Genomic DNA, 18,984 nt, shown 5'->3' on the forward strand with positions numbered 1-18,984 from the left:
TCCATTAGCGAAGGTGCTTGACTGGGGGCGTTCCACACACACACACACACACACACACACATACAGTACATACACGTACACATACACACTGTGAGGAGTCACACTGAGAGCGTGAGGAGAACAAAAACGAAAGACCATTTAAGACAAAACTGTTCAATATATGGGAACAATATTTATTTTTTTCAGCTGAGGTGGGATAAATTAAACGATTATTTCACTTTTCTTTAACTGTCCTTGAGTATAATGACTCGGTGAAATCTGTTTATGTCTTCTCTTCTCTTATACCATTTTAAAAGCAGTTATCTTCATCGCGGGATTAGCATTTTGTGATGTTTATCGTACGTCCTACTAACACAGGATAGAAACAGTTGGACTAAATATAGAACAGGTAAAACACCTCACATACCAAGGATGTTACTCACTCATGTACATTCACAATTATTTCATTATTTGTATGAATAGTGTATTTTAGTTGCCACTATCTCCTCATGGATATTCAATGATCAATAAGGGTGTATTATATCTTATTTTATTGTATGGAAACAAAATAACTATCAACATTAATAATCTACTTTATAGACAGTTTATCTCTTCTGTGGAAACAGAAAAAAATAAAGGTTGCAGCAATATCTCTGACAACAAAGACAGGGTCCTTAGCAAGTTACACAATAACTTGTAATTGTAGAAACTCCAATACACACTTAATATCCTGCACTGGTTTTATTGTGATGTTGTAATTGTATAAGAGGTTGCACTACACTTGAGACAAGGGAAACATCAGTGACACTCTGTGAATATGGCTCCCTCTAGCGATTCATAGCGGTCAGGATAAAATCCTTAAAATGTGCAACTTCTGTTTTATTCTCTTTAGACGAAAATCTTTTGCTATTGCTCCCTTTCTCCAGTAAAGATTTTTGAGCAAACATTTGTCAAGTAAATTCTTACATTTTATTTATAAGATGTGGAGTTTTGAAGTCGACACACTTTGCTTCCGACAATACAGTCTACAGGCTATTTTCAATCTTGTGAGATGGATCAGTAAAAGCAAAGTTTTGAGCAGACACCAGCAACTAAGACATTAAGGCAGTGTTGGCGTGTATGTAATGAATTCTGCTTACCGTGAGACCACTAAATGAAAATAAGTCACAATTTTGCTTTAATTGTGTTGTCACACTACAGTGAAACTGTAAGAGCCCTAATCTAAAATCTGTAACTGCTGCCAAATGTGCCTTCAAACTAGTGGACCTATTCAAATTTAATGTAATTCAGAAGCATTTGCACAACTCATTGATGAGTCTTTTTATGGTGTTCAGGGAAACAGACACCAATGAAATACACGTACACAAAAAATAAATAAAATGACCATTTTGAGAGTTTTGAAGTGATTTTTTTAGTATGCAATAAACATAATAAAGAATAAAATACACAGTACATTAAGGCAGTTGTTTCTAACTTTTGCTTGCGATTCCTCAAAGTGCAGCTCATTATTTGCTGCATGTCGACTGGCTTTGACCTCCTCAACAAAAAAAAACAACACAACAAATAATCTAACATTACAGAAATAAATATTTAAAAAAAATCAAATAAGCTGATGCACAGTAATTTACTTCACTGTCCTCATCACCTTTAATCTTTTAGTAAAAGTCATTAACTTGAAGAGAAGTGGTTCAAGTGTGAACTCCAGTAGGAGTTTCCTATTTAAATCTCAGACTTCCCACCAGTCCCCTAGAACTGAAGAAGCTACTCGGATGAGTGGTGAACCGTCTTCTCAAAAAACTACAAGTCCAGTTGCCTTTTTGGAGATAGATTATGTAGTTGGTTTAGGGTTAAAATACCCCAGAATGTTTTCATGGAGGCTCCACTTTTAACATTCAAAACACTAATAGGTGAAAGCAAGATGTCTGTAACAGTTGGTAACAAAAGTCTGTAAGCCCTTTTAAGTCATACACGTACGAAGAACCTTAAATGTTTGGATAACTAACTGTCAATATCAGACCCAATTTTTTTATGAAAAAGTTATGACCCGTGTTGGCAGTGTGGATTCCAGATTATCATCTGATAAACGCTCCATCTCCAGGATTTAGAAAAGTCTTTATTGCCTAGCTGATGTTGCAGTGACCTACAAGAGGTAAATCCTTCTAGACACAGTGAGCACACAGGAAATCAGTCTTCATAAACTCTGACATGCATTTCTAAATTTCACATTAGTTTAAATAATAGGATTGTGTGATTTTAACACATGAACAAAAGATATATTATTATATTATTTGGTTTGCTATTTGTTTCTGTTCCACTGCTGCCATCCACCCACACATCATCCACTGCTCTGACACCAACAATGACAAAGAAACGCGCACGGGTTTAATCCACATACACAAAGATGAAGACTGAACAACATAGTGCAAAAAGCACACTGATGGGGACACAAACGCACACATAAGACACTGCAGTCTCCAGACATGTGGATGCAGTATAAACCTCCAGCCTCGGCGGCGAGCTCCAGAGTACCAGCATGGCGAGACCCTTGTCGTCAATCTGCGAAGTCAGCGGTATTTAGAGTGGAGGTCGAGCTTCATCTGACTCCAGGCTTGATGTCTGACGCTTTCAAAGTTCTCTTCCAAACTGGTGGGATCTGTATCACAACAAATTACCTTGAAGCACTCATCGCTTTGACATTACTCAATAAAAGTGTGTTCAGCTCTGCATATGTGCATTATTATTTGGAGAGATGCAAAGACATGTGCGTGCAGGTTTTTGCGTTTTCATTACTGTTCGAGGAATTGAAGGCTCTAGATGTCGTCCGAGAAATGACAGCAGACGTCTCCAGATGAGTCCGCTGCCCAAGAACATGAAGCCTGTCACCAGCCAGAAAGCACGAGGGTCCTGGTGAGGAAAACAGACAGACCATATGAATAAAGTCACATGAAAATATTCAACATACCAAAAAATCTTTTCTCTGGAAAAATATTAGAAAGTGAAATGTAACTGAGTTAAGTTTTTCCTTAATGTGTTTATTTTAACAGACTTAATACTCTAAAGAAATAATGCAGAATTAAGACAAGCAAGACAAACGCAGATATCAAACTCCAACTGCTTTATAAATATTTAGCAGCAAGCTGTCTCACATCTTCAAAAGCCGTTGTCAAATTCATTCCAAAGGCCACCCCTATCAGACCGAATAAGGTCAGAGAGAAGGAACCCATCGTCAGCTGCAGATTGAGACGCATCATCACGTTACGATGGCTGGAACAAAACAGAGAAAGTCATTTATTTTTTTCAAGCAAATTCTAAATATTTCTGTATAGAAGCAAGACTTTCCACACAGTGTACTCAATGACATCATATAAGTGGTAAGAAACAAAATAAGACAGTACAAGAGTCTTAATATTTAGCACAAAAGACATTTGGATTTATTAAATTGAAAGTTTAATGTTAAAATGTCCTTATGATTATTATGTTGTTGTGTTTGTTATACAGCGAGTATGTGCACCTGTCCAGATTGATAAAGATGACACTCTCAGAGTCGTCTATGAGTCCTTTCAGCTCTCTGGCTTTGTTACTCAGCTCCTCAGCCTGTATGGAGCAGAACAGTCACTACATGAAGAGCTGCCATCAACAACTCCTTACATGTAAAGTTCATGTAAAGTATACATGTTTACACAAAGATAAAAAGATGTTAATTTAGCTCAGGTCTTAATAAAAATTAGCAATTTATTTAATATTAATTGTATCTGTCGGTCTATTTTATAGGTTAAGATAGACAGACATGTCTTATATGTCTAGTATGTGAAGTAGCACTACCTGCATGTAGTAATTCTCCAGTAACAGTTCCATCTCCTCAGCATGGTCAATACCCAAATTACTTTCTTCACTAGAAAGGCACACAGACATAAGGTCAAAAATCACTAATAAAAAAAATAAATACTCTAAATACTGGTAATTATCAAAACTTCAAATATATATATAAAAAAATCCTCTAAAACAGACAAAGATAAATAAAATATTTAAACAGTAGACGGCTCTCTTATGACAACACAATCGCACTGCTACTTGAATCTCTCTCCTCTACCGTAAGGCTATTTTAAACTGCTGTTGCCAGTCAGATTCATCAAACTACAACTACAAGGTGTGAATGGCCGTGCTTAAGAGTGGTTCACTTGTGATCAGATCACCCAAGAGGCATGTTAATGCCAGTGTGTGAACGGGATCACTGTTACCGATGAATACCACCTTTTCAGGAAGAGGCGGGCAGTCCAGAGACTTGATCAGGAGCATAATTGACCCTTATAAGAGGTACGATTCAATCAGTAAATTAAAACAGTTAATTTAAAACTCTGATACCTCTGAATCTGGCTGTTTAAAAAATAAATACTTTAAATTTAGCAGCCAGTAAAAGCACTGCAGTATGCAGAAAACCAATGACAACAATAAAAACACAACTTAATTCATTAATGTTGTCTAACTGGTTAGAATACCAAATGCAAAATGTTCACACAATAGGATTAGCTAAAAAAAATCCCAAACAACTCATACAAACACAGAAAAAAAAACAGTGGTGTGGTAACAATGTTAACAACACATAAAATGGTTGCTTTGTTGGGTCTTGTATTGTTTCCTGTGAAGTCATGTGACCGCGTGGCCTAATGGATAAGGCGTCTGACTTCGGATCAGAAGATTGAGGGTTCGAGTCCCTTCGTGGTCGAAAGTTTTTGTTAACGCACCAACGGAGACTACGTGTATTTTACCTTCCTATAAGTGCTCCTAAACTTGTTTTAGAGCGTATGATGTGTAACAACTTACAAATATGCTGTACTGCATATCTGTTATTTCTTTATACATGAATGACCATCACGCACATAAAAGCAAAATATATCTGTAGTTCCAATTACATAAAATATTACATACTTCCTTATTAATGTAATAATAATAATAATATGTGTTTATTTTGCAGGGTTTCCTAAGGCCAGGTCATTTAAAGAGAAGGAAATTTACACACATACTGTAAATTAACAGGGGCTACCAGAAACTAAGTTTACTCTTAACCCCAAACACTTTTTCTTTTCCTTCTGATTTTTGGTTAAGTCGACCTAAATTTAACTTAGCCCCAACTTGGTAGACTCTTCCGAGTAGAAACAGACTTCATCCCTTTGGAATTAAGCAATAAACATCTTGTCCTTTAATATCTACTACAACCACTGACTAAAACTTTACGGGAGTTTGTAAGTGAATGTTTTCTGCATTCATGTATGCATGTCTGAGTGCGAGTGTAACATACAAAACTCTTGGGTCCGTCCACTTTGTGAGACAGAGTTCCTCTATGATCTCATCCTCATCCAGGATCTTCAGTAAGGACTCTTTAAAAACCTTTATGTCTGTCTCCAACTCTGATAAGCTGTCACAGACACAAGGCAGAGAGACAGACAAAGCAAAAAAAATGTGAAAATATATTGTTTTAACCCCACAAATTTAGATTTCACTACACTGATCATAAAAGCATTTAACAACTATGTCACTGTATGTGCTTGCATGCTTTACCTCTTGCTGTTCTGCAGCAGTATATGCAGTTTACTTCTATCAGCAGAAAGGATTTTTGGGTCCACGAGAGATTCCAGCGTGTCCAATATTACTGGCTCGACATCATTCAGCCGGGTTTGTAGAGTGTTTATCTATTTACACAGACACATGAGGACACACGCAAACACACATGGCTTCAGGCATGTCTTTAAACTTACACAGGCATGTTTTTTTCTCTTATCTGTGTAACCTTGTGCTGCAGGATAGCCTCCAATGCTCTGAACTCAAAGGGCAGAGAGTGTGTCTGTGACGCCAGCTGAGGGGCGAGCTCCAGCACCAACCAGCGCTCCAATCCCAGTCCACGAAAATCCAACACCATAAGAGACTGCGGGGTCAAGATGGCTTTCAGAGCCTGTGAAGAGGCAGAAAGTCACAAGGGCAGGTTAGGAAACACGTTTCCGATCCAAACACTAGATGCAAACTCGGAGAACATCCGAGAAAGAACATATTTATTCCACATTTCAGGCTGTTCGACTTCAAGGTGGAAATGCCTTAAGTCGATAAATAAATATTTGACCGAGCTGATCAATGAAAACACACTGACTAGTACACTAACCTCTTCTTTAAAGCCACAGTCAGATAGCCAAAACAAACGCACCAATCAAGCCCTTGGGTCGTCAGTGTGTCGCAGTCTGAAAAAGTGGACTCACAACTCACTGAAAGAACTTAAAGGTAAGGTATCACCACTGCTCTGTCTATGTGTTTTGGTTTATTTAACACCTAACCAATTATAAAACCTGAAACGCTGGGAGACTCAAGAAGGCTTGAACATTGCTGAAACAGAATTATCATTTCTACAGCTTCAAACTGTCTGAGTGAATATGTAGTTTCATCATCTAGACTGCTTTATTCTCAATGCAGGATGTCATCAAAGCTGCCCTGTCTCTGCCTGCTGCTAGCTCTGTTGTGTCCCAGCTGGGCCAAAGAGCAACCATGTCTGAAATCTGCCTCCAGCTGCGACGAGTGCGTCCAGTCTGGCCCCGACTGCGCTTGGTGCACCGCCCTTGATGCCTACACCCGCTGTCACACCTTGAAGGGGCTGCGGAGAGCAGGCTGTCGTAAGAGTCATACGTACAACCCACGAGGAAGAGTTGAGGTGGTCAAGAATGACAGCAGGTAAATGTCAAGTCTGTCAGGTGAATGGAGACAGTCGCTGACTGTGTTATTGATGTTCACCTGATTTATCTAGTCTAGTAAGAAAGTGTTCCAAAAAATTAAAAAACAATCGTAAAAATTAGTGCACAATGCCCTTTGTGTTAGCATTAGCTTCAATTAAATGCATTTTGCATTGAATGACAACTGTGGATTATGCTGATCTCTTAATATCCTGTATTAACAATATTTCTTCAGTCTGAATGAAATCCTTCTGATCAAAGATTCCAGTTTAACTGCTGACATGGATACTAACTAAAATGCCAATATGGACTTTATTCAAGGGAAATTCCTACATTCCTGCTTCGTTCACCTCAAATGCAAACACTCGTTTAAACAATTTCTTGCATTGTTACGGCCATGCTTCAGCACCACCTGTAAACGTATCCAGTCACATGATATTTCTGTTGTGCAAAGGTGCACTCAGGTTGTACGGATCGTCACACTTGTGACGTCTGACCTTCTGCAGCACAGACCCAGCAGATGCCATAACTCTGTTCCTGCAGCCCCAGGAGTTCTCCGTCCATTTGAGGCCAGGTGTGAGCCAGTCCTTTCCTATATCTGTCACCATGGCACAAGACCAGCCTATCACAGACCTGACTATGGACGCCAGCAATGTGCCGGCGGGAGTCAACATCTCATTCAGTAGCATAATAAAAGGAAACCCTCTGCTCGTACAGGTAGGAAGAATTATGTCTGAGTGAGTGCAGGATATTAGAACCTATCAGAAATAAATGCTGCTTCTCATTTGTGCCCTGAGGAAAGACAATAATAGTTATTTTTTTGCTCTAGGTGAATGTGGACGCTGCCCAGTGTCCTAGCAAGAGTGATGGCTCAAACCAGAACAGTACTGGACCCTGGACCATTCATATCACCCCCAGAGGCTTTTCACAGAGTGTGAAGTTAGCGATAACTCTGGAGTGTAAGTCTTCAGAAACATACAGTCCACAAACTGAGCATCAGGACAATTAAATCTATTAAGTCCATTAAGACTACATACTAAAATAGCTCATTTCATTTTCCGCTAATGAAAAGAACGAGTCAAATATGTCTTCAATTAGACAAAGGAGTGAGTAAATACAAGAAAATGTGCCTCCCCAGGTCAGTGTAACTGCAGCAGAGACCGTGAGGAAAACAGCCCTGCCTGCAGTGGCCACGGAGCTCTCGTGTGCGGCCAGTGTGAGTGCCAGGAGCCTTATTCGGGACAACGGTGCCAAATGTTCAGTGATTCCTTTTTCTCAAGAGGTGAGAATTCCTGTCGCTCAGGCCCGAATGCCCCGGTGTGCAGCAACAGGGGGACGTGCGTGGAGGGCTTCTGTGAGTGCACACAGCGGGAAAACCCAAAAGAAAGATTCAGCGGACAATTCTGCGAGTGCAGCAACTTTGACTGTCCGTACTACAACAACAGGTATAATATGAGATGATTAACAAAGATTCATGACTTAATTACAAAAATAGATGCCATAGACATTTATTTTTTTCAATTTAACAGAATATGCGGAGGCAACGGGAGGTGTGAGTGTGGAACGTGCATATGTGATGACAACTGGACTGATGAGGATTGCAGCTGCTCCATGGAAACGGCTTCCTGTATGGCCCAAAACCAGATGCTATGTAACGGGAGAGGGATGTGTCAGTGTGGAAAGTGTCAGTGTGGGCCCCCGTACGCAGGCCCGACCTGTGAGGACTGCCCTGTTTGTTCGGGAACTTGTCAGCAGCACGCTGCCTGTGTGGAGTGCCGGGCATTCGGGATGGGACCAAAGACAAACAAGTGAGATCAGACATTTATGTACCTCTCAAACTGCATATTCCAGCACATCCAAACACACACACCTAAGTAAAGACCTAAGTAAATACCTTGTGGGTCCTATAAACACCAAGAACACAAAGATGTAGAGGAAACGGAAAAGGGAAAATCAAGATTAGTAAATCCCATAAATGTAAGATTTTGCTCCAACACCACGTCCTCTATTTGATAGAAGCATCATGACATTTTGGTTTAAATTTCAGTTAATTTTCTTTATCAGACTTGCTCTATCATTGCTTTTCTACTAATTAACGATTATTACTGAGAAATAAGAAAGAACCGCTTATCATTCATCATTCAACCTCGGCTCAATATTTTCTCATTGGTCATCAGGTGTGACTCAGACTGTGGCTACCTCACCGTGACAGTGGTGGACAAGAAAGCCGATATACCTCAAACCGACAGGTTATGTACGATGAGGAGCGGTCAGGACTTTTGCTTCTTCTACTACACCTTCTCTGGAGGGCCCTCTGGAGGACGAGCGACCGTGGCTAAAGAATGTTCCTTATCACTGTAAAAATGATCGACTATTACAAGCTCTCTACATAATGTTTTAGTTCTGAATTCTTAAACATCTGCTTTTCCTTTAATTACAGTGAGAAACAGAGATATGTAATAATTATCATATTTTAAATGCAATAATTTACAGCCTTCAAAACGATGCGACGGTGCAGTGGTTTCTTTGAACTTCTTTGAGCAACACACATTTATTATTGTACTGCACTATATCAGCCTTTGCTTTAAAGGACCAGTCTGTAGGATTTAGCAGCATCTAGTGGTGAGATTGCAGAATGACTCCCTTTGCGAAAGTGCAGGAAAACCTATTCAATTTCAAAGTAAAAGGGCAGATTGGACGCCAGTCTATCTCAAGGCTTGAATAGCACACATGCACACCTACAGCCAATTTAGAAAACCCCACTTAACATAACAATCCTGTCTTTGGACCCAGAGAAAACCTACGCAGGCACAGGGAGAGCAGTTATACCCATAATCTTCAACATTGGTCCTGTCACCAGGAGCTGTATTGACTGTTTTGTTAATGGTCCTCTGTTCTTAAGCTAATGAAGATTTTTTTTTATTATCAACAATCATATTGAAGATGATTCTGATGAAACTGTTATAAAACAAAGTCTGAAAACTGAATCTGAAGTTTCTGCTGTGGCTCTCCTAACATGCTGTTCACCCTACAGCTCCTGTTCTGTCAGTGTAGTTTATGTAGTCACTTAGTACACTGGTGAAAACGAAAGCATTCTGCAAAAATAATAGAAACATGTGTTGGTACAACACATTACAATACGATAGTACAACAAACCAAACCAAACCCTGGCCTCCAAAATGAAAATTCACAAAGTTAAGATTTAGTGCCGGCAAGTGAGTGTAAGTATGAAAGAGAACGTACCGCCATGCGTATAATAATACAGTTGTTTCTAGCAGTGAGGCTGGTACTGTGCTGGAAGCGGAGGTCTCTGGCCTGAAGACTTAGCTCCTGACAAAGCTCCGTCTTCTTCTTTTCTGTAAAAGGAAAATAAATAATGCATAATGCGGAACTTGCATCGTATCTACTGCTTTCAGAATCTTCTTTAGCGAAGACAAACATAATGAGAGCGAGTGAAGCGAACACAGCACATTAGGGAGTAATTACACAACAGGTCACAGCATCAGCAACACGGTGACACGTCACTGGTGAGCAACAATATACTGTATGTCTGAGATTAAAGAGTGTGTGTTTGTTGAAAATGATATCAGTCTTGATTTGTCTCATCAAAATAAAAAGACATCAGGTAAATCAATCAAGTATTGATCAGAGTAATTTTATAAGACTTACCAAACGAGGTCACATTTCCCTCCGGGTCGAACTTCATCTGTCAAATAAATAAAACGTGAATCTGAAAACCTACATCAAGCAACCAGAGTTTATGCTAACAACACATGTACTTATAAATGCATGACAATAGAAAATCTTGCTTGAAACCACTCGACAGATTGAACATTTCTAAAAAAAAGCTTCTTACCACATATATTTAGTCATCACAACTATTCAACAACCGCTGAAACTGGTATACATCTTACCACGACAAAAGATGGGGGCACACTGGAAATAGGGGCGTCTGACACTCTGTGGCGGATGAAGGACACTGTTCAAAGAAAAGACAAAGCTAAAGCAAGAATTTCACTTAAAGGTGAACAGGGTCCTGGACACAGCACACCCTTCATTTCAGTGCACAGTCGCAGACCAGTAAGGGGGCCCATGCCGACCCCAGTCCACTACCAAAAGCTCCTATGATGGGCATGTGAGCATGAACACGGGACCACAGAGCTATAGAAGAACGCGGCCTGGTCTGATGTACGACCGATGGCCAGGTGAACATATGTACATTCAGATGATGGTACGTCTCAAAGCAGCATCCACATTAACGCCGGCACGCAGATTTCCCAGATAAAGATTAAACGGCAATAAGATCATCAATGTTATTCACTTTACAGGTTAGTGGTTTTAATTTTGTGGCAGGTGAGGGATTTTATTGGTGTTCAAGATGCCATAAAACCAAGGTGGACATATAGCAAAATATATATTAAGTTATGTGGGTATTAGGCACGGTTGAAACTGTCCACATTACTGTCAGCGTATGTCTTAGCGGTTCTTACCGGGCCATGATGCACCTCCTTGCAGCAGGTTCTCTTTTCCAGCCGCAGCACACTGAAATCTTCTGGGTTGACATCTGGACACAGGTAGCGTTTGACCGCAAAGTGACTTTAAACCAACATCACTGCAGCTCCAACTGGACAGTCCCAGCTTTCTGTTTCCACATGGCAGAGTGCACTTCACTGTACGTGCCTTAGAAAGGATGAGGGTTTGGGTCCCAGCAAGTCTTGAGGAAAAGGCACCAACTGAGCTGAAAAGCCGCTTTGGATGAAAGGTCCCAACAAATGTGCGGTCCACAGAGCCGGCCAGCAGCAGCCTCAGCACTTTGATCTCCACGCCAGCACAGCACACAGCCTTCACACAAGCTGCCATGCTGCCTTTGAAGAGCTGATGTTCGCCACAGCAGAGATCATGAAAAACACAGCAGCAGGGGATGGAGGAGGTAGAAAGGGAGGCGAGCTTTAGCCTCCATAAGTGCCTTAGAGTTGTGTGTCAGACAGTTCAGATCCACAGGTGCAACAGCTGGGAAAGTCTTACAGAAGTTACAGCAACTTTTAAGCAAGCTTTGGTTGAAGTAGACTCTTCAGGTCGGCTAATGTTACACTGTTTTCTAACTTCAGTACACAGTGTTTTCAAAAGTCTGACAGTTCTCCTTGTTATGCTAATTGTGTTAGCTGCTAATGTTTAAGTAACTAGTAACTATCAGGATTAATGGCGACATTAAAAGAAAACACACGTAACATAAAGTATTTACCGTCCTCTAACTACACGCCGCCCTGAGTCAAACACACACGGCTCCGTTTCAGTCCGAAAACCCATCTCTGCGGGTTAGCATGATGGAAGGAGCTAGCAAACAAGAGGACAGAGAAGCATGAAGAGCGTTGACAGTGTCGGACCACAATGCACCGCGGTGACACATGCCGACCAAAGATCGTTTCTGCGCAAGTCAATCACTTCGACTAAAAATGCTGAAATTAATTTAAATACAGAGATCGTCAAAGGCTTGATCGTCAACTATAAATAAGAACAAATTATAAAAGAATTATGCACTATATAAGTTTAGAAAATTTGCAAATGACACAGAATGTCAAAATTATGAGATTGTACGTCAGATTTATGATTTAGTTGTAAAAACTTTTCCCGAATAAAAAACAATTAAATTCAAATCATGATGAATTAGCCCATTTTTAGCAGTGAAAATAGAGAAGCTGACCTAAAAACACACCAAACTATAGTCTCTATTTGTGCAGAGGTCTAATAATAGATTTCCTGGGAACTTCATGGGATGTTTTTAAAGCATTACAGTTTAATTTCCCAACATGGAGACCTAAATGGTGTTAAATCGGAGCTTTCCCTAAATACCACGTGTACAATTCTGATTGGAAAATCCTAAACTAAATATTAAGATATCATTTTTTTTTGTGTGTGTGTGTGTGTGTGTGTGGGCTCCGTGGATGATGTGGGCGCAGCCGCGGAGGTGTCAGCATCAGCATCCTTCCTCTATCTGGATGCAGATAACCGGAAGCATCCCGTGAGGGAGGAAGCGTGGGGATTGCACTGTTTGACGCTTTATCCGATTATAGCATTTAGGACAGTTACGCCCATAAACAGGAAAAAAAAAAAAAGAGACTTCCTTTTGTTTTATTTATTTTTATATTATTATTATTTTGCTGTTGGAAATCCAGCATCCATAGCTGCCATGTTCCCGTCTTGCATCTCCAAACCGGAGGACAGCGGCGGTAAGAGGAGCTCCGTGGCGAAGCTGCTGCTCGGGGTGTTCGTGGTTTACATGCTCCACACCGCCTGGCTGCTCTACGGCTTCCTCAACACCAAACCCTGCGACGGAGGCGGAGGAGAGCACTGCATCGCCTCCTACCTGGCGGTCAGACCCAGACTACAGGTTAGCAGCTGGTTATTTCTAACAGGTTTAGGGACACCTAATAGCTCAGTTTGTGTGAGGTCCAGCTGCACGGATCTCATCAGACTATCTAAGATTTTTCATCGATCGTGTTATGAGGCTCAGAATGAAGCCCCTTACAAAGCACTATCTCCAAGAAAAATAATTCATTTTGAACCATTAAACTCTCCTGTGATTTACATAATAGATGAGATGCATTAGTCTGATCATGATATTGTCTTTGGGGTTTCTCACTGTGCAGTCTCCTCATTAAAATATTAATAATTCTCAGGTATTTGCTTCAACATGGTTTGTTAGACAGTAAAAAGAAATACACTGAACACATTTTCACTTTTCTGTAATATTCATTTCTGCAGTTGCACCTGATTTTGAGATTAATCCAAAAACTTTTCACACAATCGAACGACTTCTTTGAATCTCTTCTCCTTTATTCAGCTGAGTGTCTTCACCTGCCTACTGCCAGACAACAGCCAGCTCAACCTTGCAGTGAAAATAGACCCATTTGACCCTCACGCCACATTTGAGAGGTGAGTTTGTTCAAGCCTCAAGTCTTTCCGTCCGCGTACACGACTAACGCTCGAGAAACTTGCTATTAAACGCTGTTTTTCATAGTTATAAAAGTTATTTTCCGTTCTAAAATAAAAAATAATGGAGTGTTAAATCCACAAAACACAAAACAAAACACAAATGGCTCACTGCATAGCATCTGTGAATGAATTATTAAGGGCATACCGTCCACACTGACTGTTGTTTCGGCTCATACATTTCTCTTTCTCCCCAGGAGGGTGAACGTCTCCCTGCCAGAGGAGACTCGTGCTAATGGCACTCTGTATGCAGTTGTCTATGTCCACAAAGCAGGTGTTTCACCTCTGGAGGACAGCAGAGAAGTCCACTACGCAGCTCTGCTCACCACCTACATTACACCTCCACACACAGACGGGCAGAGAGACACGCAGAAGGTTCGGTGTAGCTCTGCATCTGTGAAAGTGTTTCCCATCTGAACCGCTGTGTCCTCTGTAATTTATTTTAATATACAGAACCGCTGCAACTAAATTATCTCTGTGGCTCCGTCAGAGTCCCAGGCCCGTGTCCCACTGGAGACCTCACCTGTCCGTCACTATGATGTCCGAGGACTTCACCTTCAACAAGGCGGGGCTCCCCAGTGACGTGCGTCGCTACATGAGAGTGTAAGTCGCACAAAGCTTTGGAGGTCAAAGACAGGCGAGCAGTCAAGGTGTTGCTGATGTCTGCTTTATCGCTGCTGCACATCAGTGTGCTCTGCTGCTCGGAGGCTTGGAGTAAAACATATTCACTGGGGCAATGTGAAACGCTTTATGCCAACCCTTTATTTCACTGTTTTGTAATGTAAGAAATGAAAATACAACTTTACAGCATTCATTTACTTTGGAAAGCTTTCAGTCACATCCTTAAAGTTATAGTGGAGTTTTCTTAGAAGTGGGTTTTATATGAGGTATTTATCCATACTCAGTGTATATGAACAGTAGGTGGTAGTCGGCACATTCCCAATTTGGATAAGCAGAGAGGAGAACCACCACAAAAGCCAAGCGATGAATTGCAATGGACAAGGTCCATTAGCCACGTAAAACCAGGCCCAAATCTATATTAGTTTAGGGAATGCCATATTAAGAATATCATCACAGCTGTGGCTTACAATCAGACAAGAGAGGATCTCTGAGATACTACAATTTGTATAGACTTAAAAGTATTTTCTACATTTCTGCATAAAAATGACTTAAAACATCAGGGGATTTCCACACAAGTCATGAGAACAGACAAAGAGAACCCAATTAGACTAAAGAAACAGAAATATTATGCTTTGGTATTCATTATTTCAGTACAATGACCCAATATTACATGTCTAAGAGGTGCAAAAGTAAGTGCGCCTCTAGGATTACGCGTTAATTTCGAGGCCAAATTAGAGTCCATCTGTTCAGAAGTGTTCCCAATCAGTGTAAAGAGACTCACGTGTCGTTCAGGTTCATGTTTGTTTAAAAAAGAATCAGCGATTTTGCCACAGTCTGATCTATACAAGACACGTTTGTGGAAGTGTATGATGGCACGGACAAAGGATCTTTCTGAGGACCTCATCCGGCTGAAAAAAGGTTACAAAACCATCTCTTAAGAGTTTGAAATCCACAGTGAGACAGAGTGTGAACAAATGGAGGAGACTTGAGATGATTCTAACTGGAGCGGCACTGTATATGTAGGTGCCAGCGTTCAAATTGTATACATGTAGTGCATATGTGTGTCCACAACATTTACTTTCCTTGCAAATTTCCAAGATTGTAAATAAGAGATCTGTCAGAGCCAACGTGTAAATCATCAAACTTCCCTCCTGTCCCTTTTTTTCCAGCTCTCAGGACGGCAGACAGATGATCTACCTCCCTCTGCTTCTGGTTAATGAGCTCAACTTCAGAGTCAGAGACCTCATGGTAGGAAACCTTCGCACACAGAGTTGAACACATACAAACCATTATTAGGTTTTGACTTTAAATGTGGTCGTATGTTATCAGGAGATCAGCAGCAGCACTCTGCAGCTCCCTCTGACTGTGTCCTACGAGGGAATCTCTTTGAGAGGATTCAGATTCTGGGTTCATCTGCAGGACATGGTTTACTCGCTGCGACAGTTTGGTGAGCTAACGAGACAATGGACATATAAGAGTTACGGTTTGAAACCATCTGGATACAACCTTAAATCTAATCTGATTTATAGGCTTCACAGAGGAGAACATCGATGAGATTAAAGAAACTCTGGTGGGATCCAACCTCTACCTGTTAGTGCTGACTGCACTTATCACGGCCCTGCAAGTAAGAGAATACAGCACTGCTTATTGCTAATTTTTCTTCTGACTTCTGATATGTAGTCAGATGTGATATTTGTCTCTATATTTCTTTCACAGCTCATCTGTGAGTTTCTGGCTCTTAAAAACGACATCAGCTCATGGAGAAAGAAGAAGAGCATGGTGGGAATGTCCAGGAAGTCAGGTAATCTCGTCACAATTTAAGAGTGTCGCTTACTGGATTATATGCTGTGAATGATCTACCACGGTCCCTAGAAAATGTTTAAATGATATGAGTTGTCTTGTCTCCCTCTGCCTCCAGTCCTGTGGCGTAGTCTGAGTACTTTGCTGATTTTCCTGCATCTGCTCGAGGAGACCAGTCTCCTGGTGCTGCTTCCAGTCGGACTGGGAGCATGTGTAGAGGTACCGGTTTACTCCCCAAACTCAAATAAGAGTGGAACAGAAATGAAAGCAGACAGGTTTAACCCACTACTCTGTCATCCTGGCAGGTGTGGAAGGTGTTTAAAGTGTTTAAGATCCAGCTGCAGTGTAAAAGCAACAAGCTTCATGTGAGTAACATGTGTACTGTGGTGTAATTTGTTTGCAGTGCAACATGTGCTCAGTCTGGAGCTGCTAAAAACCTTCAGACTAAACTTTCTGTCCGACCGCGTAGGTAAATAAGCTGGACGAAGAGGAGAGGAAGACGGTGGAGTACGACACACAGGTATGAGGGTGGTTCTGTGTCAGAGCCGCGGTTTAATATCCTGCAGCGCGGCTTTGTTTCATTTTAATCCTCTTGTCTGTGGTTTTGACTCCAGGCGTCCAGATACTTGTCCTACTTGGTGTATCCTCTGTGTATCAGCGGGGCCGTTTTCTCTCTGGCCTACTTACGGCAAAAGAGGTGAGCTCATCGGCAGATTCAACGCCACATCGTTTATTACTTTGCTACTTTATTCTGAATAAGTCTAAATATCTTCCGCTAATTCAGAAGAAGCCACTTGGATGAGTGGTGAAATACCTCCAAGAAAACTCAAACAAGTCCAGTTGCCTTTGTTTTAGCTTTGTTATTAGATATACTATGGCCTGCATGACTGAGAGTCTTCACTTACATACTTAACTTAAAGTATCTAAATACTTCTTCTGCCATTTGCAGCTACGATATGCTTTTAAAATTAACGATAAATTGCATTATGTTGACAGTTACTATTCCTGGTTGATCAACAGCCTGGTGACTGGTGAGTTTTCATTTTTAACACTGAGAACAAGCATTTTTTTAATATAAAAGTACATCAGTTCTCCTTATACTGATGCTGATGCCTTTACTTTTCTATTAACCATAAGTGCTGTCCTGTCTCGTTACCTCCTCTCAGGGGTATACGCCTTTGGCTTCCTGTCTATGGCCCCTCAACTCTTCATCAACCACAAGGTCGGCTAAACCCATTCTTCACACTTTCTATCATTTAACAACATGACTTGATTAAACTGCTGGGCGTAATCAAAGCATTTAAACGTTGTTAATGTGTGCTGTCTTTGCTTGTCTCTTGCCGCGTGACAGTTGAAGTCTGTGAGCCACCTGCAGGGGACAGTGTTGATGTACAGAGTAAGTGCTTCTCTGGTATTCTCGTCCACGGTGACGCACACGTGTAGCCCAGAGCTGTTTGTGTTTTCGTTTTTTAATTGATCAGTTATTCTCTCTTTCTTTCTTCTCTCCTCCAGGGAGTGAACACACTGATCTCAGATCTGTGCTCCTGCGCCTCCTTTTTCTCCACCTCTGGATCCTTCTCCTCTTCTCATCAGCTTTCCTGCTTCAGGGACGAGCTCCTCTTCTTCCTCTACCTCTACCAGAGAAGGTACGGCAACCAAATATGCTAGATACAACACATTTTGGGAACCCTTGCTTGTTTCCTTGAGTGAAATAACGACACCTTCGCTCTCATCTCGCCTCTTCCCCAGACGCTACGCCTCCAGACCCAGAAGACGAGAGCCTGTCCCCCACACCAAGAAAGTGAAGACTCAGTGAATTCGAAAACAAAAAAAAAAGGTCAGCTTTGAAGAACAGACGGGAAACAATCAACCTCGAGGATGTGAGAGACAGAGACTCAGGCAGGACACCTGTCCGTGAGAGAGACACAGCAGCTAATGACTGATCCGAGACAAGCTGTTCTGCTTCAGACTCTGGACTGATGAGCGCTCGTGGCGCTGCCGCGTCTCGCTTGGCATTGATGAGGCTTCCCCTTTACTGCTGCTGTGAGCAAACTCATCTAAAGACATCTCTGCTGAGCACTGCGTCGCCACTTATGATATGCATTTGTTTCTTCGATTCCACTCATGTCTAATCCATAGCTCAGCTTGATAACCATGAATCCATAATCACATTTAGAGCACACTTCTAATTTATGACTGACTCACTGACTTTTATGATGTCTTGAAAGCTTAAACACAGACTCTCCCTTTAAATTGGGCTTTAATAAGCTGGACAGAAATAAATGTCTTTTTTTAATACTGCCTGTAAATATACTCTGTATATAGTGACTTACAGCATTTCACTGACCCACATGAAGCACTGGCATACTTTTACTGCTGCTGCATTAGATCAAACAGCAACCATTTCCTTTTTCACACAATTTCCCCAAATACAAAGCAACATATTTGCTGCCTGAGGAAATGTAAAATAATACATCGCATTGCTAAGCAGCACCTTTGTAATAATGGTCCTGCAGGGTCGCACAGAAAACCACAAGTCAGCACAGAGAAGGTCAGACCTGCAACGCGAAGCACTTTTTTCTCTCTCATCATCCAGATTAGGAAACGAAATAAATTACCGATATTAAATTTCCAACGCTTGCACGTCAGAGGCCCGGCGTCACATCCTGAAGTCGTACTGGTGTGAAGGTGCTAGGGGTCTGATCAGGCTGCATACCAGATGATGTCCAACACATCGGAGGCCGCTCCGTCACTGCCTGCTGGGTTTTTTAACGTTCATCCTGTCACGAGTCTTCCTCGATGTCTGAAATCACGTGTTACATATGGGGCTATGTACTGTCAGTGTACTACAAGACAGATTTTAAAAGACTGATTTCACAGTGTA

General features: G+C 41.3%; 2 protein-coding genes across 3 annotated transcripts; one reads left to right on the forward strand and one right to left on the reverse strand.

Moving 5' to 3' along the window:
• Positions 1 to 900: 900 nt before the first annotated feature.
• mrs2 (magnesium transporter MRS2) lies at positions 901 to 12,026 on the reverse strand. 2 transcript variants are annotated; one of them, XM_084556209.1, is made up of 12 exons: positions 11,180 to 12,026; positions 10,604 to 10,668; positions 10,359 to 10,395; positions 9,933 to 10,045; positions 5,765 to 5,926; positions 5,536 to 5,666; positions 5,276 to 5,392; positions 3,802 to 3,871; positions 3,491 to 3,573; positions 3,126 to 3,243; positions 2,770 to 2,883; positions 901 to 2,632 (listed from the first exon to the last, which is right to left on the reverse strand). In XM_084556209.1, exons 1-12 carry the CDS (start codon positions 11,547 to 11,549, stop codon positions 2,573 to 2,575), a joined length of 1,440 nt encoding a protein of 479 aa, XP_084412335.1. In that variant the 5' UTR covers positions 11,550 to 12,026; the 3' UTR covers positions 901 to 2,572. The 2 variants fall into 2 exon arrangements, with proteins under 2 accessions (XP_084412335.1, XP_084412334.1); XM_084556208.1 differs by having other exon boundaries at positions 901 to 2,883; positions 11,180 to 11,564; positions 11,932 to 11,973.
• Positions 12,027 to 12,749: 723 nt separating this feature from the next.
• LOC311497600 (lipid scramblase CLPTM1L-like) lies at positions 12,750 to 17,916 on the forward strand (the record flags this gene model as incomplete). The annotated part of the gene is made up of 17 exons (XM_084557911.1): positions 12,750 to 13,077; positions 13,531 to 13,622; positions 13,877 to 14,054; positions 14,170 to 14,282; positions 15,470 to 15,548; positions 15,630 to 15,747; positions 15,830 to 15,924; positions 16,017 to 16,101; positions 16,219 to 16,319; positions 16,406 to 16,465; positions 16,570 to 16,620; positions 16,715 to 16,797; positions 17,097 to 17,131; positions 17,267 to 17,322; positions 17,452 to 17,496; positions 17,613 to 17,746; positions 17,850 to 17,916. The coding sequence occupies exons 1-17, from the start codon at positions 12,877 to 12,879 to the stop codon at positions 17,914 to 17,916; spliced, it is 1,593 nt and encodes a 530-aa protein (XP_084414037.1). The 5' UTR covers positions 12,750 to 12,876.
• Between the last annotated feature and the right edge of the window lie 1,068 nt (positions 17,917 to 18,984).

Source organism: Chelon labrosus, assembly GCF_963514085.1.
Source record: "Chelon labrosus genome assembly, chromosome: 12".
Taxonomy (NCBI): domain Eukaryota; kingdom Metazoa; phylum Chordata; class Actinopteri; order Mugiliformes; family Mugilidae; genus Chelon; species Chelon labrosus.